Source organism: Mus musculus, chromosome 2 (genome assembly GCF_000001635.26).
Source record: "Mus musculus strain C57BL/6J chromosome 2, GRCm38.p6 C57BL/6J".
Lineage (NCBI taxonomy): Eukaryota > Metazoa > Chordata > Mammalia > Rodentia > Muridae > Mus > Mus musculus.
Window position 1 is genome coordinate 152,748,266 of NC_000068.7, and position 17,309 is coordinate 152,765,574.

General features: G+C 49.9%; 2 protein-coding genes and 1 long non-coding RNA gene across 5 annotated transcripts in view; 1 reads left to right on the plus strand and 2 right to left on the minus strand.

The window, feature by feature from the left end:
* Nucleotides 1–1,709: 1,709 nt before the first annotated feature.
* Gm32057 lies at nucleotides 1,710–9,541 on the minus strand. Of its 2 annotated transcripts, none has more exons than XR_866864.2 (4): nucleotides 8,978–9,541; nucleotides 8,622–8,669; nucleotides 2,644–4,024; nucleotides 1,710–1,732 (listed from the first exon to the last, which is right to left on the minus strand). It is a non-coding gene; the product is annotated as a predicted gene, 32057 (long non-coding RNA). The 2 variants fall into 2 exon arrangements; XR_375135.3 differs by lacking the exon at nucleotides 1,710–1,732 and having other exon boundaries at nucleotides 2,264–2,845; nucleotides 3,794–4,024.
* Cox4i2 (cytochrome c oxidase subunit 4I2) lies at nucleotides 5,651–16,774 on the plus strand. Of its 2 annotated transcripts, none has more exons than XM_017319347.2 (5): nucleotides 5,651–5,744; nucleotides 6,890–6,974; nucleotides 8,745–8,909; nucleotides 12,373–12,504; nucleotides 16,480–16,774. In XM_017319347.2, the coding sequence occupies exons 2-5, from the start codon at nucleotides 6,890–6,892 to the stop codon at nucleotides 16,614–16,616; spliced, it is 519 nt and encodes a 172-aa protein (XP_017174836.1). In that variant the 5' UTR covers nucleotides 5,651–5,744; the 3' UTR covers nucleotides 16,617–16,774. The 2 variants fall into 2 exon arrangements, with proteins under 2 accessions (XP_017174836.1, NP_444321.1); NM_053091.2 differs by lacking the exon at nucleotides 5,651–5,744 and adding an exon at nucleotides 5,908–5,959 and having other exon boundaries at nucleotides 16,480–16,772.
* Nucleotides 10,467–17,309, minus strand: part of Bcl2l1 (BCL2-like 1) — a 75,072-nt gene continuing 68,229 nt past the window's right edge. The window contains exon 5 of the mRNA NM_001289739.1: nucleotides 10,467–10,656. The gene's annotated coding sequence lies outside the window, so the exon portion shown is untranslated. The remainder of the gene's footprint in view (nucleotides 10,657–17,309) is intronic.

The following is a 17,309-nucleotide window of genomic DNA, read 5'->3' on the forward strand; positions in this document are numbered from 1 at the left end:
CAGACTCTCTTCAAAGTAAAATGAAGGTGGCCTGGGTCATGACCAAGAGGCCTGAAGAACTGTCACAGATCAGAGAGGTGGAGGAGATGTGACATTAAACATAATGCTGGACCTTGAATTGAATCACATGAACAGGAAAATGACATGAATCAGAAAGCAGGTGAAATGCAAAGAACTTCTGTCCCTGAGTTAGTATAGAGTCACCGAAACTGACTTCTTAGCCAGGCTGGAGAGACGGCTCAGTAAGGACCCAAGTTCAAATCCCCAGCACTTATGTAAAAAGCCTAACTCAAGGGAGTAAGGCAGACAATGATAGAGCCGGACACCTAAGTCTTCTCTTCTGGCTTCCTGGTAGCCATGCACAGGCACGTGCGCACACCAGTGACTGTGTAAGGAAGAGCCCTTCGGGGTAGAGAGGTCAAAGTGGAAAGTAGGTTGATAGACAATCACCAATTTTGTGTGTTTGGTTTTTGAAGCAGGGTTTCTCCCTGAAACCCTGGTTGTCCTAGAACTAACCCTAGACCAGGCTGACCTTGAATTCACAGATCTGCCTGTCTGTTTCCCAACAGCTGGGATTAAAGGTGAGCCCCACCATGCCAGGCTACAATTACGACTCATAGGCCAGAAGGTCTCTAAAGAATGAAATTATAAAATAATTTGAAACTGAACTAATTACATAAAACAACATAAGCCGGGCAGTGGTGGCACATGCCTTTAATCCCAGCACTTGGGAGGCAGAGGTAGGCAGATTTCTGAGTTTGAGGCCAGTCTGGTCTACAGAGTGAGTTCCAGGACAGCCAGGGCTACACAGAGAAAAACTGTCTCGAAAAACAAAACAAAAATAAATAAATAGGGGCTGGAGAGATGGCTCAGTGGTTAAGAGCACTAACTGCTTTTCCAGAGGTTCTGAGTTCAAATCCCAGCAACCACATGGTGGCTCACAACCATCCGTAATGAGATCTGACGCCCTCTTCTGGTGTGTCTGAAGACAGCTACAGTGTATATGGATGCTCACAGTCATCTATTGGATGGAACACAGGGCCCCCAATGGAGGAGCTAGAGAAAGTACCCAAGTAACTAAAGGGGTCTGCAACCCTATAGGAGAAACAACAATATGAACTAACCAGTACCCCGCAGAGCTGTGTCTTCTAGTTGCATATGTAGCAGAGGATGGCCTAGTCGGCCATCAATGGGAGGAGAGGCCCTTGGTATTGCGAAGATCGTATGCCCCAGTACAGGGGAATGCCAGGGCCAGGAAGCAGGAGTGGGTGGGTTGGGGAGCAGGGTGGGGGGAGGGTATAGGGGGCTTTGGGGATAGCATTTGAAATGTAAATGAAGAAAACATCTAATAAAAAATGCCTTAAAAATAATAATAAATAAATCTTTGGGCCAGAGTGAGCGGGGCTGGAGTGACCAGAGGTTGTGAGTTCAACTCTCATCAATCACATGATGCCTCACAACCAAATAAAATAAATAAATAAATAAATCTTTACACACACATATGTCCCAAGTCAATAATACAGACGTCTATTCATGAAACTAACAAAGAGAAACAAAAGCAAAGTAAGTGAACACAAAGACATAAGGAAGTCTGAAGCTGTGCCAGGAGCCGGCTGCGGGCAAGTTTAGAGTTTACTGCTCTCTGTAAGGACTCTCAGCACCCACACCATCAGCTCTCAGCCACTTGTAACTCCAGAGGATCTGATGGCTTCCTTCTGGCTTCCTTGGGTACCTGCACTCATACATAAAATTACATACATGATTAAAAATAAACACAACTTTTATTTTTAAAAAGAGAAAGAGTAGGGGGCTGGAGAGGTGGGTCAGCGGTTAAGAGCACTGACTGCTCTTCCAGAGGTCCTGAATTCAATTCCCAGCAACCACATGGTGGCTCACAACCATCTGTAATGAGATCTGATGCCCTCTTCTGATGTCTCTGAAGACAGTGACAGTGTACTCATATAAATAAAATAAATCTAAAAAAATAAAAAGAAATTAAATGAAACCAAAAGATTAAAAAAACAAAACAAGAGCCGGGCGTGGTGGCGCACGCCTTTAATCCCAGCACTTGGGAGGCAGAGGCAGGTAGATTTCTGAGTTCGAGGCCAGCCTGGTCTACAAAGTGAGTTCCAGGACAGCCAGGGTTATACAGAGAAACCCTGTCTCGAAAAACCAAAAAGAAAAAACAAAACAAAACAAAACAAAACAAGAGCCTCTCTATGCAACTCTGTGTGGTCTGGAACTCACAGAAATCCACCTGCTTCTGCCTCCCCAGTGCTGAGATTAAAGGCGTGCTTCACCATGTCAGCCTTAGCTGCCTTTCTATACACGTCCCCAATACTGAGCTTTAGTGCCCACAGAAAAATGACAAACCCGCCCCTTCTTCACAGGTGCTGGCAAAAGCGCAGGGCCGGTAAGGAGTACTCCCTACTCTGGTGCCCAACGGGGATTCTATTTTGTTTTTGAAGTCTCAGGTAGCCCAAGATGGCCTCAAACTTGCTACGTGGCTGAGCATGGCCTTTAACTCCTCATCTTCCTGTCTGCACTCCCAAGTCCCCACATCACAGGAGGGCATCATGAGGGCCAGTCTCACACAGGATCTCAGGGGCAGACTCACTCCCTGGCCCGGGACCCCAGAGTGACCTGAGGTGCAGAGAGTCTGTCACAGGTCCAGGACCCACAGAGGATGTACTTCAGTGACCCTTCATGCAGTGAGCCACCATATGTGCCATGCCCGTTGAAGGGGTCCTGTGTTGACTTTCTTCCTCAGCCCTGGGCAGAGCTTCCAAACAGATGTTCCTCATCATAGCCTCACTACATCACAAGCCTGGAGTTCCCACGGAGGCTGGTGGGAAAGGACAGGGAAGAGCAGAGGGTCACGGTCCACAGAAGCCTTCCCCAGGGAGACCCTGTGAGAGATGAGAAACTGAGGCCCAGAAAGTGGCATTGCTTGCCCAAGAGCCCACACAGAAGGTACTCTTCCCAACACAGATACCTGCCCTCCCTCCCCCCACCTCCATGTTGAAGGCATGCTGGGTGCGGTGGCAAGACCCTAGGTTAAATCACTGGTGGGGGAGGGGCAGGGGCACAGAGCACTGTGGGGAGTGATGCTGGGCCGTAAGGTGTGCTTCTTCAGGCTGTATGATTGAGGGTCTTCCTCTGTCCTCTGCTCCTGAGGGCTACTCCACAGCGCACCTTGTCAGTCTCCAAGGGGGAAACTGTTCGTTGCTATCTCTCAAATACAGAATTACTTTGGTTGGAAGGAAAGGACAGCTCCTGGGGTGACCACTAGAAACAGGCAGGGCCTGTCACTTGGCAGAGGGCTGCTGGAATCCCACAATGACATGTTTGCCTTCTCCAGGTCCTGCTACCCAGGGCCAGAACAGAGGTGATTTGCATCTTGCCTGTAAGTTCTTTCTAGTATCTTTCCTTATGCGTTTGCCCTTGGATCTTTCCCCTTCCTTTTAGTAAGCTGGGCTGGACGGGCTAACTGGAACCCTGATGGGTGGGTTGGGAGTGGGCATATACCATGGACACAAAACCAGGAAACAGTGATGCCAGTTCACAGTGGAACCACAGCCCCCACATACCAGTCTATTGACCATCCTGGCCTCCTTCCTCCACTTCCACAGCCTCAGGTCTTTGGCTGCCTCTTGCTCCTTGCTTTTTTTTTTTTTTTTTTTTTTTTTTTTGGTACTGGAGATTGAACCCAGGTCTTGGATATGCCGACCAAGCACTTGCCACTAGCCACTTGCCCCAGTCCTCTCTCTAGAATACGATTCAGGGTCCTTACCTGTGCTCATCCCTCCCTCTCCCTCATGTAGCCTGCCTCTTGTATCCTGCCCTGTCCACTGCAGCCTCTCCTTTGCTCTGGAAAACGCTCAGGTCTTCCTGTCTCTGGGCTCCAGCAGGTCTTTCCCTCTGCCTGGAGCTGGATGTGGACCTGTATGAGCAGGACGTATGTCTGGCTTGTCACTGTAGCCTGGGGACGAATGCAGCTGCTCTGGGTCGGTCTCAATACATTCTGAAGAAGAGAGAGAGCAAGAGAGAGGGGAAGAGGAGGAGGAGGAGGAAGAGGAGGAAGAGAAGAAAAGAGAAAAAGAAAAAGTTTTGTTTTGTTTTGAGTGCTGGGATCAAACCTGCTAGGCATCTGAGCTATACCGACCAGCTGCCATTTTTTTTTTTTTTTTTTTTTTGTTATTTTTGGAGACAGGGTTTCTCTGTATAGCCTTGGCTGTCCTGAAACTCACTCTGTAGACCAGGCTGGCCTCGAACTCAGAAATCTGCCTGCCTCTGCCCCGCAAGTGCTGGGATTAAAGGAGTATGCCACCACCGCCCCAGCCCAGCTGCCATCTCTTAACTGGTTTTGTTTTTATTTGTTTTTTAAGCAAGATCTTTTTATGTAGCCCTTGCTGGCCTGGTAATCAATATGTAGTCCAGGCTGGCCTTGAACTCAATGTGATCCTTCTGCCTCAGCCTCCTGAGTGCTGGAATTATAAGCACGTGTCTCCACACCTAACTCCACTGCCCAACTTTTAAGAGAGGTCTGACTTTGTAGCCTAAGTTGGTTTTGAACTCATCATGAGATTAGGGCACTTGCTGAACAACTTGGGCAAGTTTGATGCTGGACCCATGATTCCTGAAATCCTTCCTTTGAACTCCACCGGCTTACTACTGCACATACATGCCCACACTCACACACATGTGGGGATGCACACTCACACATTATAGAGATGCACACTCACACACATGTGGGGATGTCACTCACATACACACACACACACACACTGTGGGGAGGCACACACACACTGTGGGGAGGCACACTCATACATGTACATAATAATTGATTTTATTTATTTATCTTTTTTTGAGGCACGGTCCCCCTACATAGCCCTGGCTGTCCTGGATCTCACTATGTAGACCAGGCCGGCCTTGAACTCATAGAGACCCACTTGCCTCTGCTTCCCAAGGGCGCTTCACTGGCCCAGTATCAATACATAATTCCTTCTTTCTCCGTTTTTATTTTTGAGGTGATGTCTCACTATGTAGCCTTGGTTGGCCTGAAACTAGCTATGTAGACCAGGCTGGCCTCCAACTCATAGAGGCCTGTCTCTGCCTCCAGAGTGCTAGGTCAGTAGGTGACTATTTATTGTACCTGAGGTTTCTCTGGTAACGAAGTATCACCGCCTATGAAGTGAGATACATGAGGTAGGAACCAACCTTTGGTCTCTCACAGGGGAGTGAAAACTGGAGCTCAGAGACATTAGGCCACTTGTTGAGAGTCACAGCTCAGATGAGAAATCCCGGGGGTGGCTTTATCTCTCCTTAGAGACAGCGTCCTACAGCAAAGCCAACTTTGTGATCCTCCTGCCTCTACCTCTGGAATCCTGGGACCGCTGGTGGCCTGAGGCAGAAGGAGGCTTTCCCCTCTCCCCTTACTGCACCCCTCTTAGGGTGGAGGGCCCAGGAGAGCCCACAGTGGTACACAAAGGCTGCCTGGGGCGGAAGGCTGGATGACTGATGGGCTCTGGCGTCACACCTGTAATCTCAGCGCCCTGAAAGTGGCGGCAAGAGGTAGCTCAGGGCCAGTCTCTGCTATATAGTAAGTTGCAGGCCATCCTGGACTCCAGAAAACCCTGACTAACCAAACCAGACAGCATTCCTGGTGGGATGGCAAGGAGAAAGGTGTGGCAGGGTTCTCCTGTTCTTCTGTCGGCTGGGGGTCTGCTGAGGTCCCTACTCTGGTGAGGACCCAGCGGGAAACCGCAGTCCTTTCTCTTTTCCTGTGCCTCTGGGGACATGGCTCTGCAAAAGCGACCGAGGCGAGGCGGGATGTTCCCACGTGGGGGTGGCGGTCGGAGGCGGGGCGTGTTCTGGTCCCCCTCTCCGGGTCTGCGGTTCCCTGCCAGTCACTCAGCAGGGCAGCTCTGGATAGTTCCGCCGCCTCCAGCTTGCAATTGTGAGTCCCACCTGAGGGGAAGGGTCGCGGGGATGGGATGTTCGTGGCGGCCACCACACAGCCCTCTTTTGCTGAGGTTTCCCCCACTGACTATCCTTGTCCCGGGCATCACACCGGGCCCCAAAAGTGAGGTCTCTTTTCAGAGGATGGGCTGGTCCTTTTCCTAGAAGTGCTGCCTCTCCTACCCGCTGACCCAGTTTGGTCCTTAGCCTCTAAAGCCCCTGGGATACCAGACTCTGCATGTCCCGCGTCCCGAGTCCGGAGTGATGGTAGGGCACAGCCTGCCCCCTCCTCCTGCAGCGGAGCAGGCAGAGCGCACGTAGGCAGTCAATTAAGGAGACCTTGGAGCCAGAGCTTCTGCTTAGAGGTCTGGGCTAACAGCCCTGTGGGAAGGAGGCTCAGGACTTTTCTCTGGGGAAGACAATTAGTGGAGCTTCCCAACTCTGATGGGAGCACATCACATCAGAGCACAGGGCTCCCTGTCCTAAACTGTTCACATCTTACCCAGTAGCTTGACCTCTTCCCACTTTCCAAATGATGAATGGAGAACCCAAGAGGGCCCCAAAGATCTAGGTCAGCGGTTCCCAACCTGGGAGGGGAGTTGGGGGGCGTTGAACTACTTTTACAGGGGTCTCCTAAGACCGTTGGCATATCAGGTATTTACATTAGGATTCATAACAGTAGCAAAACTTATAGTTATGAAGTAGCAACAAAAATAATATTACAGTTGGGGAGGGTCACCACAACATGAGAAACTGTATTAAGGAGTCGCCGCAGCATTGAGAACTACTGGTCTAGAGCCTCCATCAATTCCCATGGTGGTATTAGACAAAGCTGGAATGGTCACCTGATCAGCAAATCAGAATCTGACTCTGAGGAGCAGCCAGAGAGCAACGTGGTGCTGAACAAGATGTGTCTCTCATCCTGCAGATGTTTTCCAGAGCTGCCCGGAGTCTGGTAATGAGGACAGGACTCAGAACTAGAGGGACAGGGACACACAGCCCAGGAGATGCTGGTAAGTCTCAGATTCTGGTGCCCAGCATAGATCCAGAGCTCTGACAGGGAGGCCTGTTAACGAGCTTATATAACTTCCTTTGATCCTGTCCCTGGGTCCTGGACCAAGTTTCTCGGGCAAATGGAGTCACTGAGGAAGGAGGGGGCAGACTCTTCATTCCAGGTCTTGTTAGAGTGTGGCTTACCTTACCTCTAAGGCCTTTGCATCCCAAGCGGGAGGGTGCTGCAGAATGGGGACCCTGAATTCTCCTTTCCAGACCTTGGTGTCAGGACTGGTCAGAAGAAAGAGGTCTAAAGCAGGAGAGATTTCAGCCAGATAGCAGGAGGAATGTCCTGAGGCTCAGGAGAATAATGTCAAAGATTCCATTTGTTGATCCATTACAACCCCGGTACATGGAAGACTGAAGCAGGAGGATTACTGTGAGTTAGAGACCAGCCTGGACTACAAAGGGAGACTGTCTCAAAAAAAAAAAAAATAGGAGAGAGAGAGAGAGAGAGAGAGAGAGAGAGAGAGAGAGGAGACGCAGAACTAAGACTGCTCTGATAGAGTTCTCCTGCTTCTAGTGTCAACAAACAGGGGAGTCTCAAGCAAGACCCTCCACTTCCTAACCCTGCTCAGGGAAACCCAGTGGTCTGCAAGAAGCTGAGGCCCAGTTACCAAGGAAAGACTCTAGAAGAGGCTGGGAAGAAAACTGTCCTCTCTGGAGGGATGATCACCAAATACTGCAATGTGCCAAGCCTTTGGTGCTTAAAAAATTATTATTGCTTCTGTGCACCACCATGTATGGGGGTCATTAAAATGTATCATTGTATGCATGCAGGATATATGGGGTCCTGCTACACCATGCTTGGAGAGGAGGTCAGAGGACAACCTTGTGGAATCTCTTCTTCCACGTTTGCATAGACTCTAGGGATTGAACTCAGGTGTCAAGCCACTGCAGCTGTCTTTACCCTGCGTCACTTAAAGGTCCCTTCCTTTTTTTTTTTTGTTCTATTTCATTTGGGGGATGGGTGGCAAGGAGAAACGCTATCATGTACCAGGCTGATCTAGAAATTGCTATGTAGCTAAGGACAACCTTGAACTTCTAATCCTCCTGCCTCTGCCTCTCAAGTCCTCCCAAGTGATGAGATGACAGTCATGGTCTACCATGCTCAGGGGTACTGGAGATCAAACCCAGACCTTCTCACTCCCCCAGGCTTCCTGTACACTAGGCAAACACTCTACTGACCGAGCTATACTCTTGGCCCTTCTTCCCCCAGAGGAACTTTGGATGGATTATCTGGGAGCCTCCACTGAGGTGTGGGACAATCTATCACCCGTTCCTTCTAGATGAGGCTGCTCAGATACAACTGTGCACAGTGACTTGCATGTTAAGTGGCAGTGCGAACCCAGCTGTCTCTAATGAAGCACCATTAGGCACGTGTAAAGACACACACAGGATACTTTATAGTTTGCATGGCAGTTTCGAATGGATCTCAGTTCCCTCTTTCAGCCCTTCCTCACCCCTAGCCTCTGCCTTACTAGACTTCCCCTCAGGCTTACATTGTCTTCCCAAAGAACACAGGGTTTGCAGCGTGCATCCATGAAATGGAGATGACCACATCACCTGGCTCAGAGTGACGTGTGGCCAATGAGCCAACAACTCACCTGAAAGCCGTCAGCTGGCACACGGTGAACACGGAATGTACTGCCTGCCTGTAATTAAAATCATGATTAAAGGAGGGTGACTCTGGGGCAGCCTGGACACAGCTCCCTCCCTTGTAATTGCAGCTGGCAGCCAGAGGAGGATGACCCCCTACGTTGACTGCTACGCCCAGCGCTCCTATCCCATGCCGGATGAGCCCTTCTGCACAGAGCTCAGCGAGGAGCAGCGGGCCCTGAAGGAGAAAGAGAAGGGCAGCTGGACCCAGCTGAGCCAAGCAGAGAAGGTGGCCTGTAAGTGTTGGGCTAGGTGGGCTGGCTAGAGAAAGGGGAAGGAAGGGAGGGGGTGAAGTTTGACTCACCCTTTCATTCACTGAACTTCCACGTCTGAAGGGAGTGACATGGGGGACACGAGGAGAGTCACCTGGACTGACCTCATGGTATGAGACAGAATGTGTGGCTAAGGTTGGATGTATCCCTGGGAATGCAGATCCAAAAGACAGATGGGGTCTCCAGGAGGTCTTCCTGAGGAATCCAAGTGACATGGAGAAAGGTGTCACAGCAGGTGACAGGTGTGGAGGGTCCTTATGACACTAAGTGGGGCACAGAGAGGCAGCTGAGGTAGACAGGGAGCAAGGAGGTAGGAAGACTATGTGGCCCTGGGCTATCTGGAGCCTATTTGCCTCATTCCACAGTTGGGGTGGCAGACATCTTTTATTTCAGGAGGTATCAATGGACAGAAGCTGGCTTGCTCGCTCACTCACTCACTGGGTGTCTTACTGGGCATCTACCACAAATGCAGATCCTGGCAATATGGTTGGGGACAAGCCAGGCTGAATCCTTGCCATGTAAACACATGCCCAGAGCTCTGTCTGGCTCCTTTTCCTTCCTTCCACGTTCCCCACCACTCACCCACCTCCCTCCCCTTCTTTTTGCTCCCCCTCTCCCCAACCTCCCTCTTCCTTCCTCTCCACCCTCCTTCCCTCTCTGCCCCTCACTCCTCTTCCTCCTTCCTTCTCCCTCATTCCCTTCCTTCTCTCAATTCTACCCTTCTCCCCTCTATATCAGAAAGGGAGTGCCCTCTTTTCTTCTAGTTATTTATTTGTTTTTATTTTATATATATGAGTACACTGTCACTGTCTTCAGACACACCAGAAGGGGGCATCAGATCCCATTACAGATGGTTGTGAGCTACCATGGGGTTGTTGGGAATTAAACTGAGGACCTCTGGAAGAATAGTCAGTGCTCTTAACCATCTCTCCAGCTTCCCCCCTCTTTCCTTCTTTACCCAAATGTCACCACACTAAGTATGTCCCTGTACCCACCATTAATTAAGTGGTCAGCAGCTGGTCGGACAACCCTAGAAAACCGAGGCTCAGGAAGATAAAGTCACTGGCTTGGCCACACAGCTTAGACTAGACATTGGTCAGGACTTGTTTCCACACAGAAGGTTCTGGGCCTATACCACAGCCATACCACACACTCTGGGAAGGTTGGTGAACTATGGGATGGCACCAATGCCCTCAACAAACAGCAACTGAGACTGGACCTCTTGCCCCGCCCCTGCCTTCCCCCACCCCCGCTCTCACCTTCACCCCACCTCCTCCCTTCTTTCTGCTGCTCTGGGTTGAGAGTCACTGTGGCAGCCAAACTGCCCAGCCCATGACAGTTCAGCCCAGGAAAGTGTGCCAGCTCACATTTTTCCTTCACACAGTCGTTTCAGAGCTATTTAAAGTACAGAGGAACATTGTTCACTTGGGGCCGACACCCTTAAAGAACTGTAAGGAGGAAAGGAAAGAGGGGTGACCAGGGATGAAGAGAGGCAGGGAAGGAAGGAAGGAAGGGGGGAAAGAAGGAATGAGGGAAGGAAGGGTCAGCGTCCTTCCTGAAGTCCTCCTGAGATAAGGTCCTTGGCACACAGACACTTTTTGTCCCCTCTGTTGATTTTCTGCTCTGTCTCTTGGTCTGAGTTGAAGCACCACGCTGCGTCAAGGGCCACCATAGGCCTGGTCCACGCATCTCCCGATAGCCATGTTAGAGCCTAAGGAGTGATCTGAATGTGACTACATTTTGATAATTACCCAAAAGGTATACAACTTAAGCAAAAATAAAGTTTTTAAGTTGGCATGATGATATATATATATATATATATATATGTATGTATGTATATATATATATATATATACACTTGTAATCCCAGCCCTGGGGGTGGCTGAGGCAGGAGGATTATAGATTCAAGGACAGCCTGGGCTGTGTAGTGAGATTCTTTCTCAAAATAAACCAATGCTTTATAGTTTTAAAGTCATAACGATATAAAACAGGGCCTCTTGTGTGCAGCCAGCAGTCTGGGTGCCGGGAACATTAGTGAGCAGAGCCCTTTTTCTTCCAAAGGTCTGGGAGGGCGAGCTCTACAAAGCAGATAAAACCCTCAGCAAGGGGAGTCAAGGCAGGAAAGTCCTGATAAAAATGTGTCACATCGAAACTTGGTTTTGTACTCCTGTGTTAGAAATCCACCTTCACTCTTCAGTTAAAATGAACTCAGCCAGGCAGTTGTGGTGCATGCCTCTGGTCCCAGCACTTTGGAGGCAGAGACAGGTAGATAGATAGATCTCTGAGTTCGAGGCCAGCCTGGTCTATGGACTGAGTTTCAGGACAGCCTGAACTACACAGAGAAACTCTGTCTCACAAAACCAAAACCAAAACCAAACCAAAAGAATGGACCCAAATCTGTCTTCCCTGTGGCTGGCCAGATCCTGTGGGATCTGCCTTCTCCTGAGGCTCACTACCCCTCAGCCACACCGCCCGCCCTTGGCCCTTCCCTAACTGTAGAAGTCCTGAGACGTTTAGGTTGGTTTTTTGTAACAAAGGCTTTCATAATATATCTTGGCTGGTCTGGAATCTAATATGTAGCCCCAGCTGACATTGAACTCACTGAGATCCGCCTGCCTCCGCCTGGCCAGTACCAGAACTAAAGGCATGTGCCACCATCCATGCTGACTTTGTTTAATTTCAACTTGACTTTCTCTGTACCTAAACTTGGGTTCCAAGATCTCTTAGAGACTTTCTCAGTCTCCCTAATGGAGGCTGCTTTTCCACCCCACCCCTAACACATTTGCTGAGACATTTGGTGTCTCCCCTCTTAAGTTCCACGAGGGTGGGAATTTTTGTTCACCTTGGTCACTGCTGTGCACAGGGTTGCCAGGTTTTGGGTACAGAATGTGTTTAATAAGGAACTGATGGATGAGCTGCCTACAGGGTGCGACATCCAAGAAGCAGAGAGGCAGGGATGAGACTCTAGCTCAAAACAAGCAAAATATACAAGCAAACAAGAATGGGCTGGGGTACTGGGGAGACGGCTCGGTCAATAAAGTGCTGCCATGCAAGCGTGAGCACATGGACAAATAAACAAATAGGGATGGCAAGCACTGGCTACAATCTCCTAGCTGTGGAGAGGCCAAGACAGGAGAATCTCTCTGGTCAGCTAATCTAGGCCAATCAGCGAGCTTCAGGTTTAGTAAGAGACTGTCTCAAAATACACAGTAGAGAAGGATTAAGGAAGACGAAGACGAGGGATGATCTCCACCCTTCATGTTCCTGCACATACACACCCATGAGCACACACTTGCACACACAGAGGCTGAGTGACCAGCTTATGGTGCAGGAAGGGACAGCCAAGGGTCTCAGGGGCCAATAGCTGGCTCTAGGGTGCTTGGTATGGTTATCCATGAGTCCCCTTCCACACACTGCCTGCCTCCAGTGTACCGGCTCCAGTTCCATGAAACCTTCGCAGAGATGAACCATCGCTCCAACGAATGGAAGACAGTGATGGGCTGCGTCTTCTTCTTCATTGGATTCACGGCTCTGGTGATTTGGTGGCAGCGAGTCTATGGTGAGTGGGCGGGTCATATGGCTGTAGGCCATCTGTGCCCTTTGTGTTTATAGCCACAGGCTGAGCTCTCCTGGGGACCATATTTAGGACTCATCTGAAGGGTTCTGAAAAGTCTCCACAGAGGGAGGGTGAAGAACAGAACATGGCCATCTAGTGGGGGATGTAGGGAGATTAGCTCTTCTAGGCATTAGTTTTCTCATCTGCAAAATGGGACTAGTAACAGCCAGCTTTCTGTGCTCTCCTGAGGATTTAACAAGAGGGCTATCGGTCCAAGTGGGTGCATGAACATGAATGTGGTGGGTTGTTTGTTTGTTTTTTGTTTTTTTTTTTTTGTTTTTTGTTTTGTTTTGTTTTTACGAGACAGGGTTTCTCTGTGTAGTCCTGGCTGTCCTGGAACTCACTCTGTAGACCAGGCTGACCTCGAACTCAGGAATCTGCCTGCCTCTGCCTCCCGAGTGCTGGGATTAAAGGCGTGCACCACCATGCCCGGCTTCCTTCTTTTTTTTTTTTTTTGAAAGCAGGTTTACTCTGCAGCCCAGGCTGACCTCAGACTTGGGAGTCTGCTTTCTGGGAGCCAGGGGTTAGGGAGGCAGGAGCACTACCACTGGGTTTATTCCTCTCTCACAGGAAAAGGCCAATGAGACAATCCAGGCAGGAGGGCAGCTCTGCAGACCCTCTGCCCCATCACACTTAACCAGAAGGGAAGCTTGCCTTTGATGTATAAGATGGTGTTTCCATGACCAGCCTCTTTTGTTCATGTCCTATTGGCTACAGATGATCACATGTCCTTGCTTACCTACAAGGAAAGCTGGAAATATGGGAAATGTCCCTTTTCTGGGAATCCACCCCCCTCAATGCAAGGTCTTGCTGGGTGGTGGTGGTGGTGGTGGTGGTGCACACCTTTAATGCCTGCACTCAGGAGGCAGATCTCTGAATTGGAGGCCAGCCTGGTTTACAGAGTGAGTTCTAGGACAGCCAGGGCTACACAGAGAAACCCTGTCTCAAAAAGCCAGCCAACCAACCAACCAACCAACCAACCAAATAAGGTCTTATTTTTTTACCCCAATGTCTTAGTGTTCTGTTGCGGTGAAGAGACACCATGACCATGGCAACTCTAATAAAGGAAAGCATTTAAAGTGAGGCTTGTCTACAGTTTCAGAGGTTCAGTCCATTGTCATGGTGGCATGCAGGCAGACACGGTGCTGGAGAAGTAGCTGAGGGTTCTATATCCAGATCAGCATGCAGCAGGAAGGGAGGGTGACATTGGGCCTATTTTGGGCTTCTGAAAGCCCACCCTCAGTGGCACACCTCCTCCAACAAGGCCACAGCACTTAATGCTTTTCAAATAGTGGCACTCCCTAATAACTAAATACTCATATGCATGAGCCTATGGGGCCACTCTTGTTCAAAGCCCCACACCCTGGCTGGTGTGAAGCCCAGTGAGTAGCCTTGGTTGGCCACAGAGCCTCAGCAATCGCCATTCTGCTGTAAAATTTCAAGTGCTGAGAACACCAAGAGTCATCACGGATTGATTTTGTTTGTTTGTTTTCAGAGGTGGGTCATTTCTTTCTTTCTTCTAAAATTTTATTTAGTATGGAGGTCAGGGGACAGCTTTTGAGTGTCAGAGTCAGGCCTGGTGGCAAGCACATTCACCCGTTAAGCCATTTTGCCAGTCCTTTGGGTATTTACTTGTTTTAAGCAGGGTCTCATTTTGTACTCCTGGCTGCCTTGGAACTCTTTCTGTAGACCAGGATGACCTTGCATTGACAGAGACCTGCCTGCCTCTGCCTCTGCCTCTGCCTCCCAAATGCTGGGGGGTAGCCTGCTGTGACTTCTGTCAAGGCTTGATGGGAGTTCCTGTCTTGCAAAGACATGAGATGGAGAAGTCTTTGGGAATGGTCTAGCTCAGGGTTTGCTGTTGCTGGGACCCTTCTTCTCCATTGCTGGATAGAGAGGATCAGTGACAAGGCTGGGAGGTGGTCCAGGCAGTAAAGAACTTGCCGTGTAAGCATGAGGACCCGAGTTCGTATCCCATCCCAGCGTCGACAGGAAAAGCTGAGATGCCAGCCAGAGGGAGGGCTCAGCAGTTAAGAACGCTGGCTACTCTTCTAGAGGACCTGAGTTCATTCTTGGAACCAACATGAAAGTTCACAACAGTCTGTAAGTCCAGTTCCAGGGGATATAACATCTTCTTCTAGTCTCTGCTGTCACCATACACACATGGTGAACAGATATACATTCAAGCAGAACACCAATACAATAATAATAATAATAATAATAATAATATTGTGGGGCTGGCGAGATGGCTCAGTGGTTAAGAGCGCTGACTGCTCTTCCGAGGGTCCCGAGTTCAAATCCCAGCAACCACATGGTGGCTCACAACCATCTGTAACGAAATCTGATGCCCTCTTTCTTCTGGAGTATTTGAGGACAGCTACAGTATACTTACATATAATGAATAAATAAATTAAAAAATAATATTGCGCATAATATAAATTCAAAATATAAATTATATAAATGTATAAGTATTATAGTTATTGTTATTATTATTTTTGAAGCTGGGCTGTGGTGGAGCACGTCTGTAATTCCAGCACTGGGAAGGTAGAGGCAGTAGGATCCCTGCAGCCAGCCTAGTGGAGCAGTGAGCCCCAGGGGCAGTGAGGAACTCTGTCTGGTGGGACTAGAGAGGGAGCTCAGTGGGTAAAGGAAGGTGTGTGCCACCACGCCTACAACTTGAGCTCAGTTTCCAAGAGCCACGTGCTGGAAGGAGAGAACTACCTCTTTTTTTTTTTTTTTTTTTTTTTTTCTTCTTCAAGACAGGGTTTCTCTGTATAGCCCTGGCTGTCCTGGAACTCACTTGGTAGACCAGGCTGGCCCAGCCTCCCGAGTGCTGGGATTAAAGGCGTGCGCCACCACACAGGCTGAGAACTACCTCTTCTGACCCCCACATATGCAGCACAGCTCACACGGGCTCTTAAGTATCAGGGATAGCGTCTAGGCTAGAAGGGTCACCCTGGGGAGCAGTGTATAGAGATTGGGATCTCTAGCCCCTGGGCCTTCTCTAGTCCATAGATAAGGGTCTCTCAAGTCCCTCTCTGAGGGTCTAGCCTTTGGGTTAAATGCTATTCTCCCCTGGTGTTTATCATTGCTATGTCATCCAGGCTGTCAGCTGGCTGCCAGCTCTCTGTCCTGCCTCAGCTTTCTAAGCCCTTGGATGACAGGCCTGCACCTCTGCCTGGCTCCCCAGTTTGTAAAGGGAACAGTGTTAACATACCTACTACTCCCATGATCTCCCGAAGCTGCAGGACACAGAAGGAGAGGGAACGCCATTGTCCTTCCCATCTAGTGGGAAGCCACAGCCAGGGCTTCCTCTCTGTGCAGCCAGAGACATGCTAAGTCCCTCACAAGTTCTCACACTCTGTCCCCATAGCCCTCCAGACAGAGCCTACTCCTGCTGCTGAGGAAGGTGAGGCTCAGAGAGGTGAAGTCATTTGTTCAAGGCTACACGGTGCAGAAGTGGTGGGGTTGGGAGTGACCCAGGTAGTTCTCAAATCAGCCACTGGTCACAGAGACAAGTGAGGAAATAGACTCCCTGTGGGGAAGGAGCTGCAGGAGGACTACAGCAAAGCTGGGAGCAAAACCCGGACCTGGACCGTTCTTCTCAAGAGACTCTGGAGAGCCTGTTGATACACACCATTAATCCCAGCACTGGGGCCACAGCCGCAAGTGGATCTCTGAGTTCAAAGCCACCCAAGTCTACAGAGTGAGTTTCAGGACAGCCAGAGCCACATAGGAAAACCATGTTTCAAAAAGAGAGACAGAGACAGACAGAGGCAGAGGGGTGGGGGAGAGCCTAGAGGTACAAGAGCACGCTTGGTACAGGGGACCCTGACAGTGTGCCTGGAGACCAGGCTCAGAGTCCCAGCGGCCACGGAGACCCGGGCTGTCACTGTCTCACCCTTGCCCTCCCTGCAGTGTTCCCTAAGAAGGTTGTCACCCTGACGGAAGAACGGAAAGCCCAACAGCTCCAGCGCCTCCTGGACATGAAGAGCAACCCCATACAGGGCCTGGCTGCCCACTGGGATTATGAAAAGAAGGAGTGGAAAAAGTGACCAACGTCCCACGTCTGCCGCCAGCCCCTGCAAACTGCTTCTGCAGCCCAGGAGACAATCATCCCCTCCCCTCCCCTCCCCTCCCTCCTCCTCCTGAGTCCTGTCTCCACTCCCTTCTCCAATAAAAGCAGCCTGCTTTGTTCTGCTTGCAAACTCCCCTTTGGACTATCTGTTATCTAAATTTAACCATTGAGATGGGGGGGGGGGGCGCGGAGGCAGGAACAAATCATGAAGGGTCTCCTGGAGAAGTGGGTTGGGGCTGGGCATTAGGCAGGATGGGGGGAAAGACAGGACGGAGAAGAGAAGGCATTCAAGGGAGGCAGTTCAAAGGCAAAAGCACTCTTATTCAGTCAATTAACAAATCTTTCTTGAGCACCCATGCATACCTAATAGTAAGATCCCAGGCTCGGGGGATGCTGCAGTATATATGACCAAGTCCTTGGCTTCACAGAGGAGACCTTTCTTCTGTGGAGGCCAATAGAGTGAATAATAAATAATGGAGAGAAATATTGTGTTGTGGGAGACAAGTGCCACAAAGCAGGCTAAGAGGAGTCTGGGAAGCAGGTGAAGAGTCTCTTAAGGGAAGTGGCTCTTCTGAAGAGGGCAGAGTGGAATCAGGGAGGAAGCCTTGAATGGAGGGTGGAGGGTGGGTAGCTTGTGGAACCTCTCTTAAGTGTGTGTGAGATCCGGAGT

What these genes read in the sequence shown, in the direction of transcription:
- Cox4i2 (XM_017319347.2), top strand. Translation starts at nt 6,890, where the DNA reads ATGTTTTCCAGAGCTGCCCGGAGTCTGGTAATGAGGACAGGACTCAGA. An exon ending in ACACAGCCCAGGAGATGCTG is followed by an intron (nt 6,975 to 8,744) that starts GTAAGTCTCAGA and finishes TTGTAATTGCAG; the next exon opens with CTGGCAGCCAGAGGAGGATG. An exon ending in CCAAGCAGAGAAGGTGGCCT is followed by an intron (nt 8,910 to 12,372) that starts GTAAGTGTTGGG and finishes GCCTGCCTCCAG; the next exon opens with TGTACCGGCTCCAGTTCCAT.